The sequence below is a fragment of the Rhinichthys klamathensis genome, unplaced genomic scaffold, assembly GCF_029890125.1.
Source record: "Rhinichthys klamathensis goyatoka isolate OS25496 unplaced genomic scaffold, OSU_Roscu_1.1 h1tg000109l_1, whole genome shotgun sequence".
NCBI lineage: Eukaryota > Metazoa > Chordata > Actinopteri > Cypriniformes > Leuciscidae > Rhinichthys > Rhinichthys klamathensis.
The window spans coordinates 4,939,801-4,965,927 of record NW_026606647.1 but is presented as its reverse complement, the minus strand read 5'-3'; the positions used below and the strand labels follow the sequence as shown (position 1 = coordinate 4,965,927).

Below are 26,127 nucleotides of genomic sequence, written 5' to 3'. Positions count from 1 at the left end.
TAAATATGTTGTAGAATAGTTAGGAAATATTTTAAGATACCTGAAAAGGGATATTTATAAAAGCAAATATTTTGGGGGTGGCTTTTGAAAGTTGCACTTTCTATTTTTCTCTGCCTTATATTGTATAATGATATCATCCTGTAAATAAAGTAAAGTTTTATCAGATCATTTTTGTCATTTTGTTTCCTTTCATACAGTATATTTTAAAAAAAAAGTGTTTTATATTTTTTTATTTCTTTTTATCACTGGCGCCTTTAAAGTGGACCATACGTAATTGCATTGCCGACTACTCATTGGACAACGTATGTCTTGTGCACGCCCACTCACTGTTGCAGGAAGTAGTTCTCAAACTCCTCTGGCGCGCGCAACCTAACATAACTTTAATATTCGACTGAATAAAGTGTCGAAATTTAGAGAGTTTAAGGAAAACGTAATTAAACCACAACAATGTCAATATTTCTTCAAGCTGTCAGTAGCAACATACCAGAAAAGGACAAATCGGAACTAACGGAGAGTGACCTGAAAAAATGGGGACTTGGAGGTGAGGGAATGAGAAGCTAATATGTTTTTAAAAAAAACACGGAAAAATATTTATATTCCAATTTAAGATTCAATGTATGACAATATTTCACAAACGACGTGTAATATTAATAAAGATATTTTTTAGAGTTACGTTCATAGATTTAACTATAGTTTCAGTGTCTCATCCTAATAAGGTGCTTATCTCAATAGTATCCCTAGATGGTATGTAAGTTCTTGAGCACAATTGAGTGCTGAATACTTGTATATTTCCAGCACATGACTTGATTCCAGTAAATTATCCTTTTTATTACTCAAATTTCATTTAGTACATTTGTGCAGTTAATCATCATGCCATGTTTCCTCATCTTGTCTATTAATAGTGATACTGAAATTGCACCAATGGCAATGCCAAAGGAATCCATTTCATCGCACAACATTTTTAGGCATGATTAGCTTTTCATGTGCCTCATTAATTTGACCAGTGAGAAAAGTGGCTTTGAATGTCCATTTTATGGTTTGAAATTTTCTAAATGTTTTCTTACAAACAAACACAACAGCACTTTATCTCCTTCCTAACAGCTATTAATCTGAGGTCTTATCAGGTGGATGGAGTTAGGTGGCTGTCACAGTGCATGGAGATCCAGGAGGGCTGCATCCTTGGTGATGAGATGGGTCTGGGCAAGACTTGTCAGGTTAGTAATGTTATGGGTTTATCTTGCTTGCTTCCTTTTAAGCCAAAGATTTATTCCAAGATGTCATATATCAGATAAGTGTGATGTCATCCTCTGCTGTAGACCATCTCTTTGCTGGCATATGCTCGAGGATGTCTTAAGATGAACGGACCATTCCTTGTGCTTTGTCCCTTATCAGTTTTGGAGAACTGGAGACAAGAGTTGGAACGGTAAGGGATACTAATGTATGATCAGACTTGTGTGGTCGGTGTATTAAAGTCACTGCATGAAATACAAAGATGTGGCAAACTGTCACTCACATGAGATCACAGCCATAGCAAACTACAACCATCCAATCAACTCCCTATAGACAAAATCAAGTCCTGAGCTAATTTTTTTTCATTTTAGAGAAGCCTCTTGGATATGCATCACAATAGAGAAGAAAAGACTATCGCAACTTCCGTTTCATGATGACTTTAAACATTTTGATTTGTTACTTTATTGGGACTATGAAACTACACTCACCTAAAGGATTATTAGGAACACCATACTAATACTGTGTTTGACCCCCTTTCACCTTCAGAACTGCCTTAATTCTGCGTGGCATTGATTCAACTAGGTGCTGAAAGCATTCTTTAGAAATGTTGGCCCATATTGATAGGATAGCATCTTGCAGTTGATGGAGATTTGTGGGATGCACATCCAGGGCACGAAGCTCCCGTTCCACCACATCCCAAAGATGCTCTATTGGGTTGAGAAGATCTGGTGACTGTGGGGGCCATTTTAGAACAGTGAACTCATTGTCATGTTCAAGAAACCAATTTGAAATGATTCGAGCTTTGTGACATGGTGCATTATCCTGCTGGAAGCAGCCATCAGAGGATGGGTACATGGTGGCCATAAAGGGATGGACATGGTCAGAAACAATGCTCAGGTAGGCTCTTTTTCCTATTTGTAGTGGAGATGAGTGGTACCCGGTGGGGTCTTCTGCTGTTGTAGCCCATCCGCCTCAAGGTTGTGCGTGTTGTGGCTTCACAAATGCTTTGCTGCATACCTTGGTTGTAACGAGTCAACATTTCAGTCCAATAACATTAATAACATTTCAGTCAAAGTTGCTCTTCTATCAGCTTGAATCAGTCGGCCCATTCTCCTCTGACCTCTAGCATCAACAAGGCATTTTCACCCACAGGACTGCCGCATACTGGATGTTTTTCCCTTTTCACACCATTCTTTGTAAACCATAGAAATGGTTGTGCGTGAAAATCCCAGTAACTGAGCAGATTGTGAAATACTCAGACCGGCCCGTCTGGCACCAACAACCATGCCATGCTCAAAATTTCTTAAATCACATTTCTTTCCCATTCTGACATTCAGTTTGGAGTTCAGGAGATTGTCTTGACCAGGACCACACCCCTAAATGCATTGAAGCAACTGCCATGTGATTGGTTGATTAGATAATTGCATTAATGAGAAATTGAACAGGTGTTCCTAATAATCCTTTAGGTGAGTGTATATGCCACCCAATGAATGTGAATAATCCAGCATGAACTGATTTGACCTGAAAGACAATATGTTGTCACTGTCACTAGATGGAGACAGTAGCATATAAACTCTGGATTAGTATCTACCTTGAATGCAATATAAGCTTCACATGTAAGATTAGTCAAGGTTTTCTTACTTTCTTTTTCATTCAGCTTCTGTCCCAGTCTTTCTGTGCTCTATTACACTGGGGATAAAGAGAGAAGGGCAGAGCTCCAGGTAGAGCTCAAGAATGGCAAAAGCTTCCATGTTCTTCTCACCACCTATGAGGTTAGTGCACTTTTTTTAGAGGATAAATGCACGATTACTACATTCAAAAGGTTTAAACGTTTTTGCACTGTTTTTAATGTGAAATCTTTCTCATATTTAATAGATGTGCCTCAAGGATGCCAGATTCCTGAAAAGGTGATCTATGTTGGTGAACAGATATATTATGAAACTTTATAAAAAAATATGTATATTTACAGAATTCTGCTACACAGACATTTTACGTGTAATAAAATGACCATATTGATACCATATCGATTATTGGGTGATATTAAAGCTTTTTTATTTTTTTGTTATCTGCGATAATTGGAGATATATTGGTCGATTTTGGATATTAAATGTTAAATTGTTCATGCTCATTTACCTTATTTTTAAAATTACCTTTGCTGTCATCTAACACTTAAAGTTAATCTTTTTGAAACCTAATTAGTAATAATTGTTTTTGTAGTGTTTTTTAATGTGTTTTTTTTTTTACATAAGTGTAGATTTTTTTTTTGGTGACATTTATCAGTTATTGGCCATGGCATAAAATAATTATCAGCTTATCGGTATCAGCGACGGTATCAAATTTTGATTCAAATTCAACTGTACCACTCCACTCTCTTCTCACAGCTGGAAATGGAAGATTTTAGTTGTTGATGAGGCTCACAGGCTGAAGAACCAGGAATCATTGCTGCACCAAACCCTCAAACAGGTTACACGATTGCATTTTAATATAGGCATGCTTTAATGTTTTTATTGTCACTATCAAGAGTGTAAAACCCATGATAATAAACTGAGCACTGCCTATCAATTTTTCAGCTTTCCCCTGATATTAACTGCCATCTGGTTTCTGCTTTTTCTCAGTTTACAGTGGGTTTTCGAGTGCTGTTGACAGGCACTCCCATTCAGAATAACTTGCAAGAAGTCTATTCCCTCCTCACCTTCATCCAGCCCAGTCTGTTTCTCCCTGAAGATGTTGAGGACTTTGTTAGGGCCTATACAGACGTACAGACTGAACCTGCCCTTGGTATGGCATCACCAACCTTTGCTGTTTCAGTTTGAAAACCAAACTTTTTGCACCGAAAGACAACTTATGTCTTCCACCACGAAAGTCACCATGAAATCAAAACTGACAATACTTGTTTTTTAATGGAAAACTGTAGTATTTATTATAAATGATTTATTCGTGCACATCATTAGGGGTGGGAGAAAAAATCGATCCATCGATGCATCGCGATTCTCTCTCCAACGATTCTGGATCGATTCTGAGAATTCCAGAATCGATTCTGAGCTTAGTTTTAACCAGATGTGCGATGACGTTTGGTTTAGAAACACCCGTATTCTGCTTGATTCCAATTCCTCACACACATACACCACTCGAACCTTCCGTAAAATAATCTTTCATAAAGTTCGGAAAGGTTGAAGCGAATTACAAGGACATTCACAGGCTTCATTGCACACGCTGTGAGAGACGCGCGCTTTCTTTGATGTTAAACTTGAAGTGTGCTGTCTCGCCCGTCGGTATTTTCCTTACAAATGGTCTACGAAGTCATCATTTATGTGGTTTGGAATGCAGTGGACTTATATATTTAAAATATGAACCTCACTAACAGAAGGCTGCTTTCAATTTCAAATGCTGACGCGCGCTTTGTTTGTGAGACTACTCGCGCATGTGGCTGTGCGACTCCGTGTAGTGATTTAATGTACTTGTGCAAAATTAACGTAAACACAGCCAGTTGTCTTAAGGGATTAAACGGACAGGACACACCGCATTACTTCTTTTAGTTCAAAAGAGATGCGTGCGTGAATACAGCTCAATAGATCTCCCGCAGTCTATGATGTCATAGTAAAAAACAACAGTAAAGATGAAGAAAAATCACTCACAGTTCTTGAATGGAAGACGTTCAGATAATCTATAGGCTACTGAAAGCTCTTTTTGTTTGTTGTAAGTTATATTTTTCGATGCTCCTCTTTATTATTTGTTATATTAGTTTAAATTTCTTAACATAGAACTGTTTTAATAAAAAAAAATTAATTTGTAATTTTTTTTTTAAAAGTACTTAATTACTTATGTAAACTAATGAATTAATAAGGGGGGGAAAGGTAGATAAAGAATCGTTCTGGAATCGGATCGTGACTCCCAGAATCGGAATCGGATCGGATCGTGAGGTGACCAAAGATTCCCACCCCTACACATCATATTTTTTTGATAATTCATATACCCTTGTAATTTTTTATCAAAACAACTTCCCCTCTCTCTTACACTGACATCTCTTCTTTTCTCGTGTTTTTCGCCGCAAGAGCAGGACAACGACTTGGTTACTAACGTAACCTCGGTTCCCTGAGAAGAGGGAACGAGTATTGCGTAAGAAGCTTACGCTATGGGAAAACTCCTTTTCTCGAGAAATATTGAAGTCTTTATGTAAAACGCATTGCAGCTGCACAGCATACAGCAATGAGCGAGGCAGCTCGGTCATTGGCTGTGCTGCAGCAACTGCACGAACCTATGACGGGGCGACTCTGAACCCGCTTCCAATGAGCGTGCTTCGCGCCTACGCGCGTCAGAGCCCGCCAAGATGGGCGTGGCCAAGGGCTATATATTGAGCGCCCCGTCATCTGAGTTCTTTAGATTCAATCGACTGAAGCAAACTGACCAAGCACAAGCACGGCAGCTTACGCAATACTCGTTCCCTCTTCTCAGGGAACCGAGGTTACGTTAGTAACCGAGTCGTTCCCTTTCGAGAGGTTCCTCTTATTGCGTAAGAAGCTTACGGTATGGGAACGCCATGTAAAACGCCGTGCGTGCTGACTTCGCTCTATTAAGCCGGAGGCAGATGCCTGAGCCTTTAAGCAAAGTAATTATCCAACGAGCCAGCCGAAGGCGGGCTTTACAAAGGACAACGTGGAACGGCCCAATGGGCGTCCAGAGAAACACACAAGCACATTTTTATGTATTGTCATGTATGAAAAATCCTCTACATCAGTCAGAGACGGATTCTATGAGGGAGGAGACAGCGCTCAGCATGTACACACCCCAGCCTATGCATAGTTAGACCGACAGTATGTTAGAGTGCAATGAGGGGACCTGTAGGTTATAAAACCTGATAAATGTTGACGGTGAGGCCCAGCCTGCTGCCGCACAAATATCTTGAATGGGTATCCCACTCGACCACGCCCACGAGGAGGCCATGCCTCTCGTAGAGTGAGCTCTGATGCCCAAGGGGCACTGAAGGCCCTTGGCTTCATAAGCCAGCGCTATAGCATCAACTATCCAGCGCGATATTCTCTGCTTTGAAACAGCGAGACCTTTGGTGCGGCCGCCAAAGCATACGAACAATTGCTCTGTCTGTCTGAACAGGGCAGAACGTTCCAAATATACTCTGAGCGCCCTGACCGGGCAGAGTAAATTAGCGTCGCTTTCGTCTGCTGGAGACGATAGCGCGGCCAAAGATATCACCTGTGCTCTGAAAGGTGTAGAGAGCACCTTCGGAATATACCCGTGTTTTGGCCTGAGGACAACCCTGCTGTCGTTAGGTCCAAATTCCAGGCAGGCAGCGCTTGACGACAGCGCGTGCAGGTCGCCCACTCTCTTGACCGGGGCGAGAGCCAGCAAGAGAGCAGTTTTGAGCGAGAGCTGTTTAAGGTGCACAGTTCGGAGGGGTTCGAACGGGGCACGCTTGAGTGCGTCCAGGACCGTGGCCAGGTCCCAGATCGGCACCGAGGGGGGGCGTGGGGGATTTATCCTCCTGGCGCCCCTCAGGAAACGAACGACTTGGTAGTTTTTTCCTAGTGTGCGTCCTTCCACAGGGTCGTGCGATGCTGCTATGGCAGCCACATATACTTTGAGCGTGAAGGGGGTGCGGCCTGCCTCCAACAGCTCTTGTAAGAAAGCGAGCACACTCGGTACTTCGCATGACTCAGGGTTCAGGTTTCTGGATTTACACCAGTCACTGAACACCTTCCATTTCTGGGCATATAAGCGCCTCGTAGAGGGTGCTCGCACCTCAGTGATGGTTCTTAACACTCCACTGGGGAGGTTCCTGGGAACCCGTTGAGGGGCCACGCATGGAGGGCCCACAGATCGGGGCGGGGATGGAGGATCATCCCGTTGGCCTGCCTGAGGAGGTCTAGCCTCAGTGGAATCGGCCATGGGGCAGATTTCATCATCTGCATCAGTTCTGGAAACCACGTCTGGTTCTTCCAGAGTGGGGCTACCAGGAGCACTGCACATTTTTCCTCCCTGATCCGGCTGATGACCTGAGGTAGCATCGCGACCGGAGGGAAGGCATACAGCGGGCGGCTCGGCCAGACTTGGGCGAGCGCGTCTGTGCTCTTTGAAAAGAAGAGAGGGCAGTGCGCATTTTCCTTGGAGGCAAAGAGGTCGACCTCTGCTCTGCCAAAGGTTTGCCATAACCACTGAATCGTCAGGGGGTGGAGAGACCATTCTCCTGGGAGAACTTTGTCCCTGGACAGCATGTCCGCTCCCTGGTTCAGAGCACCTGGCACATGCGCTGCTCAGGTTGCGCTGGTTGCGCTGGGACCATAGGAGGAGCGCCCTGGCCATCGAGTGCAGGGAGCTCGATCTGAGTCCACCCTGACGATTTATATGCGAGACTACCGTCATGTTGTCCGTTCGGACTAGGACGTGCTCATTCTTCAGGTACGGGAGCAGGGCTCTGAGAGCCAAAGCGACCGCTTTCAATTCCAGACAGTTTATATGTAGGCGCTTTGCCGGGTTTGACCACAAGCCGGAGACAGGCCTGCCCTTGTAAAGGGCCCCCCAGCCTATTTTGGAGGCATCTGTCGTGATCATTTTTCTCCTTGTGTTCACGCCCAAACTCACGCCGGACTGATACCAGTCGACAGCTTTCCAGGGCGTCAGGGCTTTTATGCAGCCGTGATTCGCTCTGATTAAAAAGTGGCCCGAGCGCCACGCGTGAGTGGGGACACGGCTTTTGAGCCAGCGTTGGAGAGGACGCATGTGCAACAATCCTAGCTGGAGTACAGCTGATGCTGAGGCCATGAGACCGAGCATCCTTTGAAATCGCTTGACGGGGGCGCGCGCACCCGCTCTGAACGATGTTGCAAGGCGCCGGATAGTGAGCGCGCGCTCTGACGAGAGGCGCGCCGTCATCTGCACTGAGTCTAGCACTATTCCCAGAAAAGAAATATTCTGGCTGGGGGATAGCCTGCTCTTTGCAAAATTGATTCTTAGACCCAGGCGATCTAGATGACTGATAATCCAAGACCTGTGTGTCACTAACTGGCTCTCTGATTGTGCTAGGATTAGCCAATCGTCGAGATAATTTAGTATTCGCACTCCCCGCTGTCTCAGGGGGGAAAGTGCTGCATCCATACATTTCGTAAATGTACGGGGTGCCAGTGACAGGCCGAATGGTAGTACTGTGTACTGGTATGACTGTCCCTCGAAAGCGAATCTCAGAAAAGGCCTGTGATGAGGCGCTATCGGAATGTGAAAGTAAGCGTCTTTCAGATCCACTGATAGAAACCAATCCCCTGGGCGAACTTGCGCGAGGATATGTTTGGTTGTTAACATTCTGAACGAGCGAATCATTAAAGCTTTGTTCAGATGTCTGAGATCCAGAATGGGGCGGAGACCGCCATCCTTTTTCGGGACGAGTAAATAGCGGCTGTAAAAACCTGCCTCGCTCATAGAGGGAGGGACTGTCTCTATAGCGCCTTTCTCTATCAGTTTGAGCATCTCGGTGCGTAGAACATGTGAAACATCTTCTCTCACTTTCGTCTCGACCACTGCTGTGAAGCGGAGCGGTCTGCGAGCGAATTGAAGCGAGTAACCGTGTTTTATTATGTTCAAAACCCATTTCGGCATGTCGGGGATATTTTCCCAAGCTTTCGCTCGCACAGATATGGGCTGAATGCTGGCTGGGGGCGTGTCGCAGTGACGTATGGCTCCCGCCAGCGAATCGCCTTGCGCTAATGTCGAGCTTACAGCTCTGAGCGGCGCGGGCGCGCGCTGAGCAGCTTTGTTGAATGCCGAGTGCAGGGGTGTGTGTGAGATTACAGGCACGCTCGCCGTAATGCTCACAGAGCGAGATGGGGAAATGTTTAACACTGTATGGGTAGTGCTTATGGGTGGGGGTGCATAAACTGTGGTAGGCACGCGCGCCACTTTCATAAAACTTCCCGCTCGCGGCGGGAGGTTTTTGGTCATATAAACAGTGTTTGTGAGTTGGGGTGCATGCATAACAGCGGGCACACGCGCCACTCTTATAAAACTTCCCGCTTTTACTGGGGAAGTGTTTATAACTGTGGGAACAGTGCTTTAGTGGTGCATACGTGACAGTTGGCACACAATCTACATTTATGGGGCGTCCAGCTTGAGCTGGGAAAACATTTGGCACTGCGTTGACAGTTTTGATATGTGGGAATGCGTACTTTGGTGTGGATACGTGACCCTTTAATGACACAGGCAGAAAATAGCTCTTTATGTGATTTCTGTGTGTCGCCGTAAAAACGGCATTTGTTTGCAGGTGGGCGAGCTGTGTTGCTGGCACATTGGCTGCTGTATAGACATTTCCAGCCGCCTGTAAGGGGACTGGGAATGCTTTAAACGTTTTGGAGAGAACGGTCCGGCTCTTGCGAGACACGCGCTCCCCCTTTTTCTCCCTGTAGCTAGGAGGACTTACGAGGCTCTGGGTTCAGCACAATCTTGGGCCGAGGTCCCCGTCGCTCGGGCGGTTGCTTCCTGTTGGCAGAGCGCGAGCGGCGTCGAAAATCTGTTTCAGGTCTGGGCTGAGAGACGGGAGGCGCCGTCTTAGCTCGCTGCTGCTGAGGCGGCCTTTGGCGGCTCTGCGATGAGCTAGCTCGTTTGGGCAGGAAGTGACGCATAGCCTGCGAGTCCTTACGGGCTTCGGTGAAGCGCTCTGCGAACTCCTTCACCGCTGGTCCAAACAGGCCGCTTTGTGAGATAGGCGCGTCGAGAAATGGCGCCTTATCTGCATCCTTCATCTCTGTTAGCGTCAGCCACAGATGGCGCTCAAGGACAGTCAGGTTAGCCATAGCACGGCCGATGGATTGGGCTGTGGCTTTTGTAGCTCGCAGCGCTATGTCAGTGGCGCTGCGTAGGTCCTTAAATGCCTCAGGATCGGGTCCAGACTCGTCCATACTGCGGAGAAGTTTAGCTTGAAACACCTGGAGGACAGCCATAGAGTGAAGCGCTGATGCAGCTTGGCCGGCGGCGGCGTATGCGCGACCGGCGAGAGCTGAAGTAGACCGGCAAGGCTTCGAGGGATGAGAAGCTTTAGCTTTCCATCCAGCGTTGGAGGGTGGACACAGATGATTGGCCACAGCCTCCTCGAGGGGCGGAGCCCCCTCATAGCCTCTTTCTTTCGCGCCGTCCACAGAGGAGAGCGACAAAGAAAAAGAAGGCTTCAGGCGAGCGGAGTGCGGGGCTTTCCACGACTTCGTGAGTTCATCGTGAACCTCCGGGAAGAAGGGGGAGGGTCTTTCTCGAGGGGCCTGTCGGCGCCCCTGCAGGAACCATTCGTCCAGTCGGCTGCGGGCGGGTTCTTCCGGGGAAGACCAATCGAGCCCGAGGTCTTCCACGGCCTTAGACAGGATGCGGACGATCTCAGAATCCATGCTGGAGCCCGCGCTCGTGCCCGCTAATGTCAATGGCGCGGGGTCGAACGACGAACCCCGCCACTCGTCGGATGCAGCATCACACGAAAAACTGTCATCCTTGTCATCGTCATCCCCTGACGCGCCAAACGAGACGAGCCCCATCGCTCCGCTGGAGGGGTGCTGGTCCGCCTGTGTGAACTGGACTGGCGGCGGGGAGTCATCAGGTGGTGGTGAAGCACGCGGGGATTGGCCCGGCGTGACATCACTGCAAACCGCGTGCTGCGGCGGCCTCTGTAAACGGCGCTTTTTCTTGCGCGGCTCGACCAGAGGAGATGGCAGCACGGAAGAGGTGGGCTCTTTCGCGGTGAAAACGGCGAAGCGAGCGCGCAGCTCGGTGAGGCCCAGGGCGTCACACTCGGGACATCCACCTCGAGTAAGGGCAGCCTCTGCGTGGTCCGGTCCCAGGCAGCGGGCACAGATGATGTGACGATCCCCGCCTGAAGAGGGCCTCGACACGAGGCGCAGGAAGGCATTTGAAACAACGCCTTGTAAAATTTGCTCTTTTAGAAAGTGTCGCGGGGGCGAACACTGAAAGCTTTGTAAAAGGATATTAAGATGATGGGCGCCGGATGGCTTAGCAGAAGGGCGATCGAAGGCGGCTGAAGGCGCCGGCGTCCTCGAAGCAGTCCTGCTGTAGGCTTGTCGACGGCGGCGGCGAAGAGACTCCAATAAATCCAGAGGATCCAGCGAAGAGAAGGTTCTTTGCTGAAGGAGATTAAATCTAAAGAACTCAGATGACGGGGCGCTCAATATATAGCCCTTGGCCACGCCCATCTTGGCGGGCTCTGACGCGCGTAGGCGCGAAGCACGCTCATTGGAAGCGGGTTCAGAGTCGCCCCGTCATAGGTTCGTGCAGTTGCTGCAGCACAGCCAATGACCGAGCTGCCTCGCTCATTGCTGTATGCTGTGCAGCTGCAATGCGTTTTACATAAAGACTTCAATATTTCTCGAGAAAAGGAGTTTTCCCATAGCGTAAGCTTCTTACGCAATAAGAGGAACCTCTCAAAAGGGAACCTGTCACTCACTGTACATTTTTCGCCTTCATACCAAACTTTGGTCTTCAGCCGACAAGGTTTAAATCCCGTCTGGCTAGCGCGCTTCCCATAATGTTTACGCATTAAGTCAGTAGGCGGAGAGAAGGTGGTCTTTTGTGGCATTTCGAACGCATTCGACCACACGAGCGCTTAAAGTGGTCATGAACTGGCTTTTTATATTGTTGTCTGAGGTCAACTGACGTTCGCTTGGTTTTTTACATTCAAAAACATCAAAATGAATAAGTAATAGGCTATTTTCTACCCTAGTTTTGAGCCTAGCTCAAAAACGCTCGGTTTTTATGGGCGTATCGCATTGAAGACTTGGACGTAAACGCCCACTGCTGTGAGTGGATAACAGTTTTGCATATTATGAGTTTCGTGTAATGCGTGAATCGGTGGGCGGGGCTAAACCGGCCGTGTTGAAGTAGGCGTTGATCTTCTTCTGCGGGGGTGGTGTTTTATCCTCTTTGTCGTCATAGTTCCCCCACTTTGAAAAACGAGTCGTTTGCTGAGCCTGGTGTCAATAAAAGCTTTTATTGGACTAACAAGGACGTTTTCAGTTCTGAAACTTACAGGATATTCTTATAATTTGATGACCTCTTAGATGTCAAAAGCTCAAGGAAAATTTTATTTCTCAGTTCATCACCCCTTTAAACATGCAACAAATGCGTTTTCGACTACCTCTGGAAGTGGTCGAAAGTGAACAAGCTCAAAACGCTTTAGACCTGGTTTACACCTGTATTTAGCTTCATCCACTTGTGATCCGATCGATCAAAATGCATCTTAATACCAGGTGTAAACGGCCATATGAGATCGCAGCAATAGCAAACCCAAATGATCCTATCAATTCCCGATGGACAAAATCAAGTCCCAGTCCCACCCTCCTTTTTGTTTTGTTTAAGAAGCCATTTCATTCGGATACACATCACAATAGGGAAGAAAAGACTATCGCAACTTCTGTTTCATGACGACTTTGAGGTTGTTGGCTTAAGCAAATGTTAAATATAAAAAATAACTGCCATCATTGACCTTCAGGGCTTTAGTTAAGCAATCACGTTTTTAATATCTCTTTTCTTTCACTGGTAGAGATTTAATTGCTGTTTATGGTGAAAATTACTGTGCCATAACTCCCTCCTTAAACCAATTTGTTCTGCTCATCAAAAGAGCACAGATATCGGTTCTAAGGGACACAGAAAAATTAGATAGATTTGGTGCCAAACTGAACACAACAGACAACTCACAAACTTGGCAGAGCACAAAAAAGATGTCAGAATAGATCATCTCTCCTTGACTCACCGGTCAGATTTGCCAGTGGCTATTAGAGGATATAGATCATAAATTCTCATCTTTTGTACTCTGGTGACCTTGTTGTGGGAGTTTGTAACATTGCTGTTCTTGTCTGCAGCTGATGAGCTTCATCGAGTGCTCCAGCCTTTTTTGTTACGCAGAGTTAAAGCAGAGGTGGCAGCTGAACTGCCCAAGAAGACAGAACTTGTTGTTTTTCATGGGCTGTCTGCTCTTCAGAAGAGATACTATAAAGCCATTCTGACGAGAGACCTAGGTAAAGGTCAAACTGTCACAACAGGCAAAATTGAATACTTAAGCAACAAAAGGGTGTTTTCAGTCTAGTGTTTAATAATTTCAGATGCCTTCAGGACAGATCAAAGCACTAAGACACGACTTCTGAACATTTTAATGCAGCTCAGGAAATGTGTGGACCATCCCTACTTGTTTGATGGTAATCACTTTATCACTTTCTGTGATTTTCTATGGGAAACACATTTATTTATCCAACTAATTGTCTTTATTCCGCACCATTTCCATGTAAGGTGTGGAACCAGAACCGTTTGAGATGGGGGAGCATTTAGTGAAGGCCAGTGGAAAGCTCTCTTTGTTGGACACAATGCTGGCGTATCTTCAGGAGGGGTTTGTCTTGTTGACCTAAAGTCTAGCTTCCTTCCAAAAGCAAAATGATCTGGTCTATTGTAGATATTGAGATTTTGTTATCATAATCAATTGATGGTGAAACAGAAGTTTCACTTTCCGAACTTTTTTAGTCATATTTGGCCTGCAGTAATGTAAAATACCTTCCAAACTGTTTTAGCATCATATCATTTTTTATTAAATAACTTTTGATTACATTATTTTATTTTATTTAAAAACATACAACATACAAAATGCAGTTAATGATAGACAGCCACAAAAAAAAATCTTCCAAATCATGTCTTTACCAAAATACACTGTTGGAATGGTTATATGTAATTCATCCGTGTGTCACCATATCCTTCCCTGAGAAAAGTAGCTCAGACTGTGGGTAGTTTCATGATGAAAGTTTGATGTCTCAACAAACAAGAAAAAAAAAGATGGTTCATTCAAAACGGCAAACCTCGGGTTGTAAAAACAAAGTTTTCAAAGAAGGCCAAAAGTTACAATTGTGTAGCTTTAAATGTGTTTTATTGTTTTGGTGATATAAAATATATGTTTTTGTCACTGTTTTCAGGGGCCATCGTGTTCTTCTGTTCTCTCAAATGACCAGGATGCTGGATATTCTGCAAGATTACTTGGAGCACAGAGGTACTAAGACACACTTTGACTTTGTCAGAGCCTTCACCTTTACTTATTTACCTGTGATCTCACTATGTGCATGACAGTAAGAAGTGCTTACTGCTTGTTTTTTTATAGACTCAAGGCAGAAAAAAAATAGTCTAAACAGACTTTAAATTATGAAATTAAAGTGAAATCAAAAACCACGTAATGTTACCACAATGTGCTTGCTCAGGCTTTTTGATTTTAAAATGAATGTGTATTAGCTTTGTGTTTGTAAAACAGTGTACGTTTCTTTTCAATTTGGAACATTTATGTAACCGTACCCTACATGTTCTTCTAGTAATCTAGCCCTCTGATCTAGAGCAGTTCATGTGGGTTTAGTATCACATCCTGTGTTTGCTGCTGTGTGTGTTAATGTGCTACCGGCCGTGTAACTGCCAGCCCTCCCACTTCTCCGCAGGTTACAGTTATGAACGTCTGGATGGTTCAGTCCGGGGAGAGGAACGTAACCTAGCTATTAAAAACTTCAGCACCAAAGATGTTTTTATATTCCTCCTCAGCACCAAAGCTGGTGAGTTCACAGTCTGGGAAAGCCAATCTGAAACTCACACTATCACACTCTAATCAACAGCATTGCAAATCCATTTTTTTATTAGTTACTTTATATAATATTTAGAGTGTTATATTTAAATACCGTTCAAGGTTGCAATATTGGCCTTATGTGTTTGATGCAAATCTTATTTATTATTAATATTAATTGAATTATTAATCAAAAGTCGTGACGAGATAATGCATAAATATTGAAAACATGCACAGTCTCTGTATCAGATGGTGGTGCAAAACCTGTGTGATGTAGAGAGAGATTCAGTTCATCTTGGGCCTTTTTCTTTTTTTCAGAGCTGCTCATATTAAGTTACAGCCTCACTTTCACTCTAACGTTTTAGTTAAACTCTTTACACACTTCCGTTCAAAATTTTGGGGTCATCAAGATTCTTTTTTTTATAAAAAGTGACAGTGAAGACATTTATAATGTTACAAAAGATTTATATTCAAATAAATGCTGTTTTTTTTTTTTTTTTTTTTTTTTTTTATCTTTCTGAGCCCTTTTGAATAGTAGTGTACCTGTATTTGCTAACTGTGCGGAACCTTGGTTTACAACAGAGTCTTTGTTTTTAGGAGGGGTAGGAATGAACCTAACAGCAGCAGATACTGTGCTATTTGTGGACAGTGATTTCAACCCACAGAATGACCTACAGGCAGCAGCCAGAGCCCACAGGATTGGCCAAACAAGGTACTCCACTGGCAAAATGCATATTCTATGTTGTTCCAGCTAGTCTTGAAGTGTCAAGAATAAGTGCCACAAAAGTGGTTCATGTGATGGTTTTGTGCGAGGACCAGACCAAAATGTCATGTGGACATTGGTGGTTTTTTTTGTCCTGTTTGAACACGCTTTAAATGTTCCCTTTCAAGGGCACTTTACTTGACCATGCAGATAAATTCTCATCTCTTCTTTGTGTGCAGGCCTGTTAAAGTGATCCGGCTCCTCGGTAGAGACACTGTAGAAGAGATCATCTATTCCCGCGCTGTGTCTAAACTACGTCTCACAGACACGGTGATTGAGGGGGGACGTTTTTCTCTGCTGGACCAGGCTCAATCCGCAGCTTCTGGCCTTCAGGTAGAAAGAGTCCTCTGACTCTCTTCGTCTTATCTCTTAAGCTCATTTCTGTGCACTGTTTCCTGGTTCATATCTTTGTGCACTTGTGGTTTCGCTTATTGTGAAACTGCACACGTTTACAGTTTCTCGGTATGCTGTCTTTTATATCCCCACCAATCTAGTTGAGTGAGATCCTGAAGTTTGGTGTGGATAAACTGCTGTCGTCAGAGGAGAGCTCTATTCAAGATGTGGACCTGAGGCTGATCCTAGGGCAGTCTCGAGATGGGCGATGGCTAACGGATGAAGAGCATGTCAAGCTTAATGAGAGTGATAAAGAGGAAGATGAGGACATGGAGGGTCAAAGTACAACACTTAGCTTCTTTTCAGTAATCTTGTAATAACTCGCACTTGAAAATGAGAATGGAATGAACTGTTAATGTGTTTCCTGACTTGCAGACCACATGTACTACTTTGAGGGGAAGGACTACTCTAAAGACCCCAGTACAGAGGATGAGAAAACCTTTGAACTGTTACTTGAGAAGCAGTTAGTTGATCTAGGGGATGCTGGGAAGGAAGGCCGCGCACTTCGTAACAAAGCTGGGGTGACTTACATCTTAACACACATCTTAAAGATAAAATTTCTTCCACACCTATTTAAATGAAATAATTTGGGGTCTGTATTTTTTATTTTTATTTTTGGAAAGAAATTAATACTTTTATTTTTAATACTATTTTTATTCAGCATCCGCAAGGACTTTTTATATCCGCAAGGACTATATATTATATATATATATAAGTCCTTGCGGATGCTGAATATTCAAATAAATATTCAAAATATTCAAATAAATAGCAAAGAATCCTGAAATGATCATGGTTTCCACAAAAATATTAGGCAGTTCAACTGTTTTAAACATTGATAAGAAATGTTGCTTCAGTAACAAATCAGCGTATTAAAATAATTTCTGAAGGATCATGTGAAACTGAAGACTGGAGTAAGGATGCTGAAATTTCAGCTTTGCCATGACAAGAATAAATTACGTTAAGATATATTAAAATCGAAAACAGTTATTTAAGTTGTAATAATATTTCACAATTGTGCTGTTTTTGCTGTATTTTTGATTAAATAAATGCAGCTTTGGTGAGCATAGAGACTTCCTTCAAAAAATCTTACCAACTTTTGAACAGTAGTGTTTAATGTGAATTAAACTGTTCAATTTGTTGTCATTCTTTTTATTTCATGATAGCTAATAATTAAGATTTAAGATTGTTTTTATTATATTTATTCATGTACTTCATTTTAACTAAAGCAAAAAACTAAAATCAAAACAAATGTCTGTCACTGCCTATCAGGTGTCCCTGACTGGACCCTTGATTGACCCAGGGAGGAAGAAGAGACCTCTTACAGAATCAGAGTTAGAACAGAGACGTCAGAAGAGACAAGAAGGTGCTGCAAAGAGGGCAAAGCTGCAGGAGGAAAGGAAGAAACAACAGGAAGAACTCAATTACAAGAAGAGGTAAAAAATATATATATATACTAGGGGTGTAACGATACACAAAATTGACGGTTCGGTTTTCCCACGGTTTTGACGTCTCGGTTCGGTTCGGTTCGGTTTAGAAAGCTAAAATTGCTTCTTTCTTCTTTTTTTTTTTAAACAGTGGTTTAACGAAAAAATGGTCTTTCTTTAAATTAATTCAATTACAATTAAACGTTTCACAAGGATTAAAAAAAAATCAGCTAAATCTGTAAACTATATAGGGAGCCGCACATTACTATAACATTAAAGGTTGTAGCCTAGACTTTTAACCTAAATTCAGATGCTATTTATTTTTTAGATATAATAATCAACACACAACACATTGTATGAAAACATGTAAACTGAACATAAGGCAGTTTTTGCATTAACTTGTGTTTTTACTCTAATTTGTTATTGAAATATAATAGTTTACACAGTTTTCATTTTCATGAAAGATATTTTAAACATACATTAAATAATCAAGATATCATTAACAGGTTAAGTAAAATATAATATATAGGCTAACATGGTGCATTTATTTAGTGCAAGAGTTCATTTATTGGAACCAAAGTTGTGGACACTGAATCACTTGCCTGTTGAGGTAAATATAATGCTAGTGACAAGCTATGCTGTTTTATTGACGTCTTTCCGCTGCTGAAACACTGATTGAGCGATTACACGAGTTATGATGCCTTTTAGTAAGTATACTGCATCTTTCAACATACCTTCAGGTGTCCATTCTGTAACTGAGGAAGAGATGATCGCGTTTACCCGCGCGCCGCGCTGCCGTTTGAAATGAGCTTAGTAGGCATACAGCGATCTGTCACGCCACATCAAAGAGCGCCAAAACGCCATTTATTGTTTGAATTTCGTGATCAAATAGACAGAATTTGAAAGATTACACCTTGCTTATTATCGAAAGTAACAAAACACGGAGCTTTTTATTTGGTGTTAATGGTGGTTAGGCTACAAAACTGAATTTGTTGTGCACTGTACACAAGACATGAGGTCCATTGAGCCGGGCTGGGCGGGGCCGGGGTAGCAGGTGGCGGGGAGGGGCGTGTTCGGTACGCAATGAGATTATCGCGATTCGAATCGTGTGTTCTGTATCGCGGTTTTTCGGTTCGGTTCGAATATCGTTACACCCCTAATATATACATATTGTGGCATTCACATTTTGGGCCAGTATATAGTATATTTATTTTATGTTCCTGTGTATGTCTATTTAATTGCCTGTGTGTATGTGTATCTCTGTTTGTTTTTCAATGGCAGAATGGCATGGTGGGACTCGTGTGGCTACAGATCGCTGTGCTTGCCAAGTGTCGACAGTGAGGGTGAGGAAATGGAGTCTGATGAAGATGATGATGTCAGCTGGAGCTCCACTGATTCGGAACACAGAGCCATTCGCTATGTGCTGGGTGATGTAACTCGTCCTCAGACCGATCGAGAAGATGCCATCATTGTGCACTGTGTTGGTACGTCACTATTAAAAACTTCTCAATGGTGTGGCTAAGTTGGCCTATAACCGAGACGTCTCGCTGACAGAAGACCACTGTCAGCATTTTGATTATTCTTTATGGCTTGTTAAAAGTGTAACTTTGCCGATTTTCATCCCACTTTGTATTCTTACAATGTCGCAAACGTGTCATCCAGCGGACATCGCAGTTAGTAACAGTTATTAACAGTTCAGTTATAATTGTAAGGGTAGATTTATCACTGAAAATGACTACAAACACTAAGGTTTTCTCTCAGTATTTGACTCTGGTAAGCTTATCCATAGCTGACTGGTGGGATTGGCCTTGGATGGCAACATGCTCAGTGCATTTTGGGTTTTGTATGTTTTTTGGCAAAAGGCAAGATAACAGCCTTTGTTCTCTGTTTTCTAGTCAGGTAGCACTGATGTAAAAAAAAACAAAAAAAAACAACAATGTCGCCTTTCTACTGTATAGGCAGGCAGGTTTTATTGAAAGCCCATTTTGCCATAGGTGAAGTACTTCTATGTGTGATTTAACTGTATTTGTGTGTATATGATGTAGATGACTCTGGATACTGGGGCAGAGGAGGATTGTTCACCGCACTGGAGCTCAGATCAGATGAGCCGAGGAAACAGTATGAGTTGGCTGGTGACATGAAAGGTGACAAACCTTTTCTGTTTGCTGAGACAGGTCTAATTCATGCTCTGTCGTTACAAACATTCCATACTGATGTCGGGATCCAGTTCACACAGCTCAATATGTTGCTTACAAGCTGATTTTCCATGAAACTGTCAGAATGGATTTATACCCATAATTAATGTGATGTTTGAAAGTTGTGGCTTTCACAAAGTTTATGGTATCAGAACTATAAAACTGGTATTTATACACTTTAGGTAGAACAGTTTACTGTGTACCTTCACATAATAATGTAGTTCTGTTTTGTAGTTCAGGGGCCGTATTCACAAAGAATTTTATCTTACCACAAGGAGTACTCCTAAATCACACTAAAATATTTTAGCTAGGAGTTTTCTCTTCAAAGTTATTCACAAGCCTTTCAGACCTACTCTTAGTAAGGAAAAATGACAACTCCTAAACTAAAGGTGATGATACACAGGGCAACTTTTTGAGCAATGTTGCAGGGCAATCTTGTCGACCGATTGTTGCTTGGGCACTTTCCCATTAAAAATGGGCAATACATTTCTATCTGGATAATTTAGATCAGTTGTGGGCCCTGTGTCTCATCTGGTTGCCTGTTGACGGCAACATTGCCCAGCAACATTGCTCAAAAAGTTGCCCTGTGTATCATCACCTTAAGAGTGAGTCTTCGTTGCTATGGATGACGTCAATTCTCATGCACGAGCTTCCTCGCAATGATCATGGTGATTGGTTGTTAGATGACAGGGCCATCATGCGGAACATAACACATTAACAAATCATGGAATTACGACATCTAAATATATCTGTGTCCTACACAAAATAATAATAGTAATGTCATTGAAATGCATATATAATGACATGTTTGTGCAGGCCAGTGAAGTGTAATTCTAAAAAGGCAGAGAGAGATAGAAAAGTCGTGAATTAAATTAAATTAAATTAAATCAAGGTAGCCTAATACCCCAATGAAAAACGCCACTTGCCTAATAATGAAAAACGACACTTGCATTAACACTTGCTTGGTTAATTGACATCATATTAGCTTAAATAGACTCTTAAAGCAAGGAAATGTTGCTCCTATTGAAGTAATGTAATAGTTGAATGACGGTGGATGATGAACTCGCCAAAATGGAAAAGAAAGCCCAACTGGACGCAGGATCAGTTACTGCTGCTGGCCCAGTTGGTGCTGAAAAAAAAAAAAAACATAATAAAAGGCAAATTCGGCATTCGGATATCAAGCAAAACTAAGCGTGAGACATGGGAGAGGATTTGTTTGCAGATCAATGCAGCATTCCCGCTTGTGTCGCGGACCCCGGACGACTGCGAGAGGCGGTGGTATACGCTACAATCCTTTGTGAATAGGTCTTAGTGAGTTAGGAGTCCTCTCGACTTCTTTTAAGCTGTCCCAGAATTAGGTGCTACTTTTAGGGCTAAAATGCTTCGTGAATTACTCATAGTGAAAAAAATTAGGAGTCCTAAAGTTAGGAGTGACATGCCCATTATTTTTAGGAGTTGCTCGCCAGTTAGAAGCTATTTTAGCCTTAAAATTCTTTGTGAATACGGCCCCTGTTCTACACTGGGGTGATTGTAGACATTTGTAATTATAACAATATAATTATTTTCATGTTATTATGATAAATTGGCCAAAAATACAATTATATTCTACATTGACTAAATAACTGATTGGGTCGAAATTGAAGGGCAATGAGCAAAATATATAAATGATAAAAGTGATAATTGTGTGTTGCAGACTTAGAACTTGGGAATGTTCTGCTTTTTCCTATTGATGATAAACAGTCAAGGCTCAGTGGAAGAGACTATGTAAGTCAGCCAGCTGTTTATGTCTTTAATCTAGTGCTGTTAATTATTTTAAATCATTAATTTATTTAATAATTGAATGCCTCCTGTCTCTCTAGCTGGCACTCATAGTTGCCCAGCAGAGGGATAAAGCCAACAAGTTGTCAGGCATTCGACTCACTGCCTTGGATGAGGGCCTCAAGAAGATATACAGAGATGCCAAACAAAAGAAGGGTACTCGGCACTCATTTGTGAATCCTATATTCACTTTTAAACAAATGACTTGGGTTGATAATCTATTAATGCGGCTATTACAGCTGAATTACACCATCTGTGCTGCAAACCTGTCTTAAAACCCAAGTTTACTGCACGGTGCACATACCTTTTAGTATTATAAAGGTTTGATTGGGATTGTTTCCAAGAGGTAAATTCATTTTCAAACTCTTTTTCAATGTAAACATGCACTAGATCAGGGCTAGGCAACTCTGGCCCTGGAGATCCAACCTTGTTTAAACTCACCTGTAGCTTTCTAATAATCCTAAAGACTTTGATTAGCTTGTTCATATGCGTTTTATTATGGTTGGAGCTAAACTCTGCAGGAAAGTGAATCTCGAGAGCAAGAGCTGCCCACCCCCTGCGCTAGATGGATGTGTTTGACCATTGACACACCGTTCTATTCTGTGTGAATGCCCGGTTAATGTTGTCTTCAACCTCTGATATTAAACCTTTTCTGTGTTATCTTCAATAGCAAGTGTCCATCTGCCTCGGATTGGTCACTCCACTAAAGGCTTCAATTGGTACGGTACAGAAAGACTCATTCGTAAGCACCTGGCCACCAAAGGCATCTCCACATCTATGTATCCTATTCCAGAAGTCCTCATTTTTCACAAAAACTGCTTACTAGTAAAAACCATGAACTGAGGCCATAAGTTATTTTTTATCACTTTGACATTTGGCTAGATATGTAAATAGAATGTAATATCTACTCTAAGAGTGCTTTCACACTGGCAGTTTAGTTCAAAACAGAGCAAGGTTTGCAGAAAAAATTGGTCATGTGAAAGCTGTCATGTGGACCAGAGAGCGCGCTATGGTACCAAACCCAAAATTACCTAGAGGAGGAGGTCAGAGTTCGCTTGGAACTGGAACAGGGGGCACAATTCGCTTGAATTTGAAAGCAGCTAAGCAAGATAAAAGCACATGTACTGGGGTTTGAGAGAATCAAGAGAGTGTGAAACCAGACCAATGCAATGGGGGGCACCAGGAACTATCAAGCTTAAGTTTGGACCACATCAAATGTGGCAAGTGTGAAAGACCCCTAAAGGAATACACGTATTGCTTTAGAAGTACTTTAGAAGTAATGGATTTGATGTCACCATCAGAAACAGGAATATTCCTTGACTTGTTTTTCAGCTACTATTACAGACGAGCCGCTTCACACTCTTCTACAGTTTCTTCCACCACATGCACAGCTACTCCATCAACCTCAGACCCTGCAGCATCAGCCTCCTCCAGTCCTCTTGGTAACAACAAAACAAAAATCTCCACTATGTCACATGAAAGTCAGGACACACCTGGATTGGCTGACTTCATGAGAGGTGTTCATGTCTACTTCTACAACATGGCTGCTACAGAAAAGAAGAAGCTCGCCCGCTACCTTATCACATATCCTTTCACGTCCCTCCATTACCCATACGTTTCCTATGCATGAAACAATAGTGAACAAAGGCGTTTAACCATTAGACTACATCAACACGTCTATCTTTACCACATTTATGATGATAAATCTTGTTGAGCTGATAGTTTACTCCTTAACATTGCTGCACATATGATGGTGATGAAGAGGATCTCATGAGCTCACACGTCACTCATATCATAGGAGAGGTAGAAAGTCCTGTCCATGCAAAGGTAGTACCATCAAAACACTTAACTGTTTAAAGAGGTATTAAAGAGGACCTATTATGCCCTTTTTCAAAGTCTTGATTTTGTTTTTGTAGTTTATTAGAATAGGTTTTCATGCTTGACTCATTTTTATATGACGCTCTATGAAGCCCCTCCTTCTAAAAAGTGCAATGTGCTATGATTGGTCGGCTGGACCAGTGTTTTGTGATTAATCAACCGCTTCAAGTGTGTTTTGGAAATCTCATGCCCCTTTAAATTAACAGTGAGCTTCAACACACTATTACAGTTTTTTACAATCACTTTGCTACTATTTTTTTTCAGAACCTTGATGTCATTTTTCAAAACTCTAGACACAAAACTCAAAACGGTTGTCACTTGTAACACAGGCCGTCTAATGTTCAAAACATTGCATTGTGCATTCACATCTTTAAAGAAATCTTGCACTTGCACAATCATTGGTTCGCTGGGAATTAGAAAACTTCCGTCTACAGTCTGCCGTGTACAGTCATTGTTTATTATCGGTGCGCGCCGCAATCGACCGAATGATTACGTGGTCTAAATTCCTGTCTTTTTACAGTATTGTAACTAGAGTTTTTAAAAAATTACACGAGTCACGACGCATTGCATTATGCATCTGACCTGCCGGCTGATGATATTTAAAACATAGAGAAAACACGAAGACAACACACTGCACTTGGATGAATAAATGTATTCGCTTTATTTAATAATATTACCAGTTCCATATTATCTTTATTAAAAAAAACTGGGGCACAATTATAAAAAATAAGACAATAAATGCTTTTATTTTTTTAATTAGACTGCATTCTTGTCAAGTTTTTAAATGTTTACTTTTTGATTTATGAATTATAACAGACTGATGGGGAATTTTTTTTATTACTTTTTAAAAATTGGTTTTATTATTATTTAACAATTTCTTGCTTTTTTTATTAGTTGTAATTTTTATATAAACATTTAACTTTTAAAATAAAGGTTTTACAACAACATCACCATCTTCTGTTATGTGGGCCTCCATGTTCATCTATTGTACAGTATATGATATTGGTGGAGGGTGGTGGGGGCCCACATCAATATTTTTTCAGGGGGCCCCGAATCCTCTAGCTACGGCCCTGCGTAGGCTACATCCATGGATATTGTAGTCTAATTGGTTCATGCTCCACGCTAATTGGTGACAATGAATCTCGTTATCTTGAAACTGTCATGATTTACTGTAAACATGGAAGATTGTGTGTCTGTTTCCATACAACTATGCATTAAGAGTAATGCAACAGTTACTTATCATTTTGAGCAGTTGTATCAATTGATAGGTAGATCATTGTAAGGAAATGAATAGACACTCATTTGAAATGTAATGTGTGAATTGCCTTTTGAAATAGTAGTACTGTGATGTTAAGTTGTGTCATATTGAACAGGTGATTTTTGTTGAATGAACAAATTATCTAAGTTTTATGTGTATTGTATCCAAGCAATTGAGAAAAGGGTTAGGGTTTTGAAAAATGTGCATTTTGATCATTGGTTGTGAGTTTTGTGTCTAGAGTTGTGAGAAATGACATCAAGGTTCTGAAAATAGTAACAAAATGATTGTAAAAAAACTGTAAAGTCCCCCTGTAGTCAATAATTTTATCCCTTAAAAATCATCTTTGATCACCAAAATGACATATTTAAACGTTTTTTCCTTGAAAAAAATCTTCATGCCTTAAAATGGCTTGAATGTAACTCTACACCCTTGACTAATTTAGTATACGTGGTTCTATGAATATGCTAATTTGCCCCGCCTCCACTCACTCACACAATCTCAGAGATCCACTCGTTGACAATCACACGTTGACGTGATTGGTTACAAGGTAGTTTGTGATGTCAGAAACACCAGCGATTTCAAACCGCGTTTTTGGGCATATTAAAAACACCACATAGACATATAAACATTAAAAGCTTGATTTCCACCACAGGGGGACTTAAACACAACTCAACCAGGCCTCGCCCCTTTTTTGCAAATGCCTTGAGCGGGAATTATTTAAATGAGGAATATATAAGAAAGTTTAATGTTACAATCAATGCCGTTTCAGGGAGTTTAGAAACAGTGCTTACAGATATAGAGAATAACTCTATGTAGTGATTGTGCTTCGTGACTGCAGACGTTTTCATGCTCACATAGCAACATTACACATTAAATAAAGTTGAAAATGTAAAAATGCATAATAGGACCCCTTCAATATGCCTTATACTAATTAGATTCATATTTATTAATACTAATATTTTGGTATTAGATTTAGTAACAGAAATATGCTTTGCATTATTCTCCTTTTTTTTTTTTTCAGGAACTGCGAGATCTATTGCATCAGTACCCTCAGGCTCTCCTTGTAAAGAAAAAGTGGCTGGAATCCTGCTTTGCTAACCAAAGGAAAGTCGATGTGTCTACATATGTAATTAGGTTAAGTTGACAAAGCTCCTCCTGCATTCCTTAGAAGTGACTGATCAAATCAGTTTGCCTTTGGCTAATCTACAATCACACAATTTAGGCTTTGAAATGAACTGGTCTGTCGCTGTATATCCAGTTATGGCTAAATTACATCAGGAGGTTTGTCATAATATGATTTAAATAATGAAGCATTGCTTTCTGTTTAAAGAGAAACAACACACTCAGGAGAGACTTTACAGTAAACAACACTAATGTATTTACTCTATGCACTTATCTGTGTTAGATTGATTGCATGTAAAACATTTACATTATTTGACATTTTCCTACATTTCACATGATAACCAGTGCTTTGGTTTAAAACGTCACCATTTTTTAATTGTCAACTTAATAAGCTCATATCTGTTGTCCTATAAAAATATGTTCATGGCACTAAATATGTAATTGAGCAAATTAATTAAATTACAAAGAGA

At 41.9% G+C, this 26,127-nt stretch overlaps 1 protein-coding gene across 1 annotated transcript; it reads left to right on the top strand.

Annotated features, from left to right (window-relative positions):
- The first annotated feature begins 351 nt into the window (after positions 1 to 351).
- chd1l (chromodomain helicase DNA binding protein 1-like) lies at positions 352 to 25,744 on the top strand. Its single transcript, XM_056254006.1, has 25 exons — positions 352 to 541; positions 1,102 to 1,214; positions 1,317 to 1,423; positions 2,888 to 3,002; positions 3,106 to 3,137; positions 3,612 to 3,693; positions 3,846 to 4,008; positions 13,086 to 13,241; positions 13,326 to 13,418; positions 13,510 to 13,606; positions 14,181 to 14,254; positions 14,688 to 14,798; positions 15,404 to 15,518; positions 15,749 to 15,902; positions 16,064 to 16,244; positions 16,338 to 16,483; positions 17,232 to 17,395; positions 18,668 to 18,870; positions 19,432 to 19,530; positions 21,275 to 21,345; positions 21,441 to 21,555; positions 22,070 to 22,178; positions 22,732 to 22,987; positions 23,149 to 23,226; positions 25,557 to 25,744. The coding sequence occupies exons 1-25, from the start codon at positions 448 to 450 to the stop codon at positions 25,677 to 25,679; spliced, it is 3,051 nt and encodes a 1,016-aa protein (XP_056109981.1). The 5' UTR covers positions 352 to 447; the 3' UTR covers positions 25,680 to 25,744.
- The last annotated feature ends 383 nt before the right edge of the window (positions 25,745 to 26,127 follow it).

Excerpts from the sequence above, each read along its gene's own strand:
- chd1l (XM_056254006.1), top strand. The coding sequence starts at position 448 with ATGTCAATATTTCTTCAAGCTGTCAGTAGCAACATACCAGAAAAGGAC. Across the intron at positions 17,396-18,667 it reads GAACTCAATTACAAGAAGAG|AATGGCATGGTGGGACTCGT; the intron begins GTAAAAAATATA and ends TTTCAATGGCAG. Across the intron at positions 22,179-22,731 it reads AAAGGCATCTCCACATCTAT|CTACTATTACAGACGAGCCG; the intron begins GTATCCTATTCC and ends CTTGTTTTTCAG.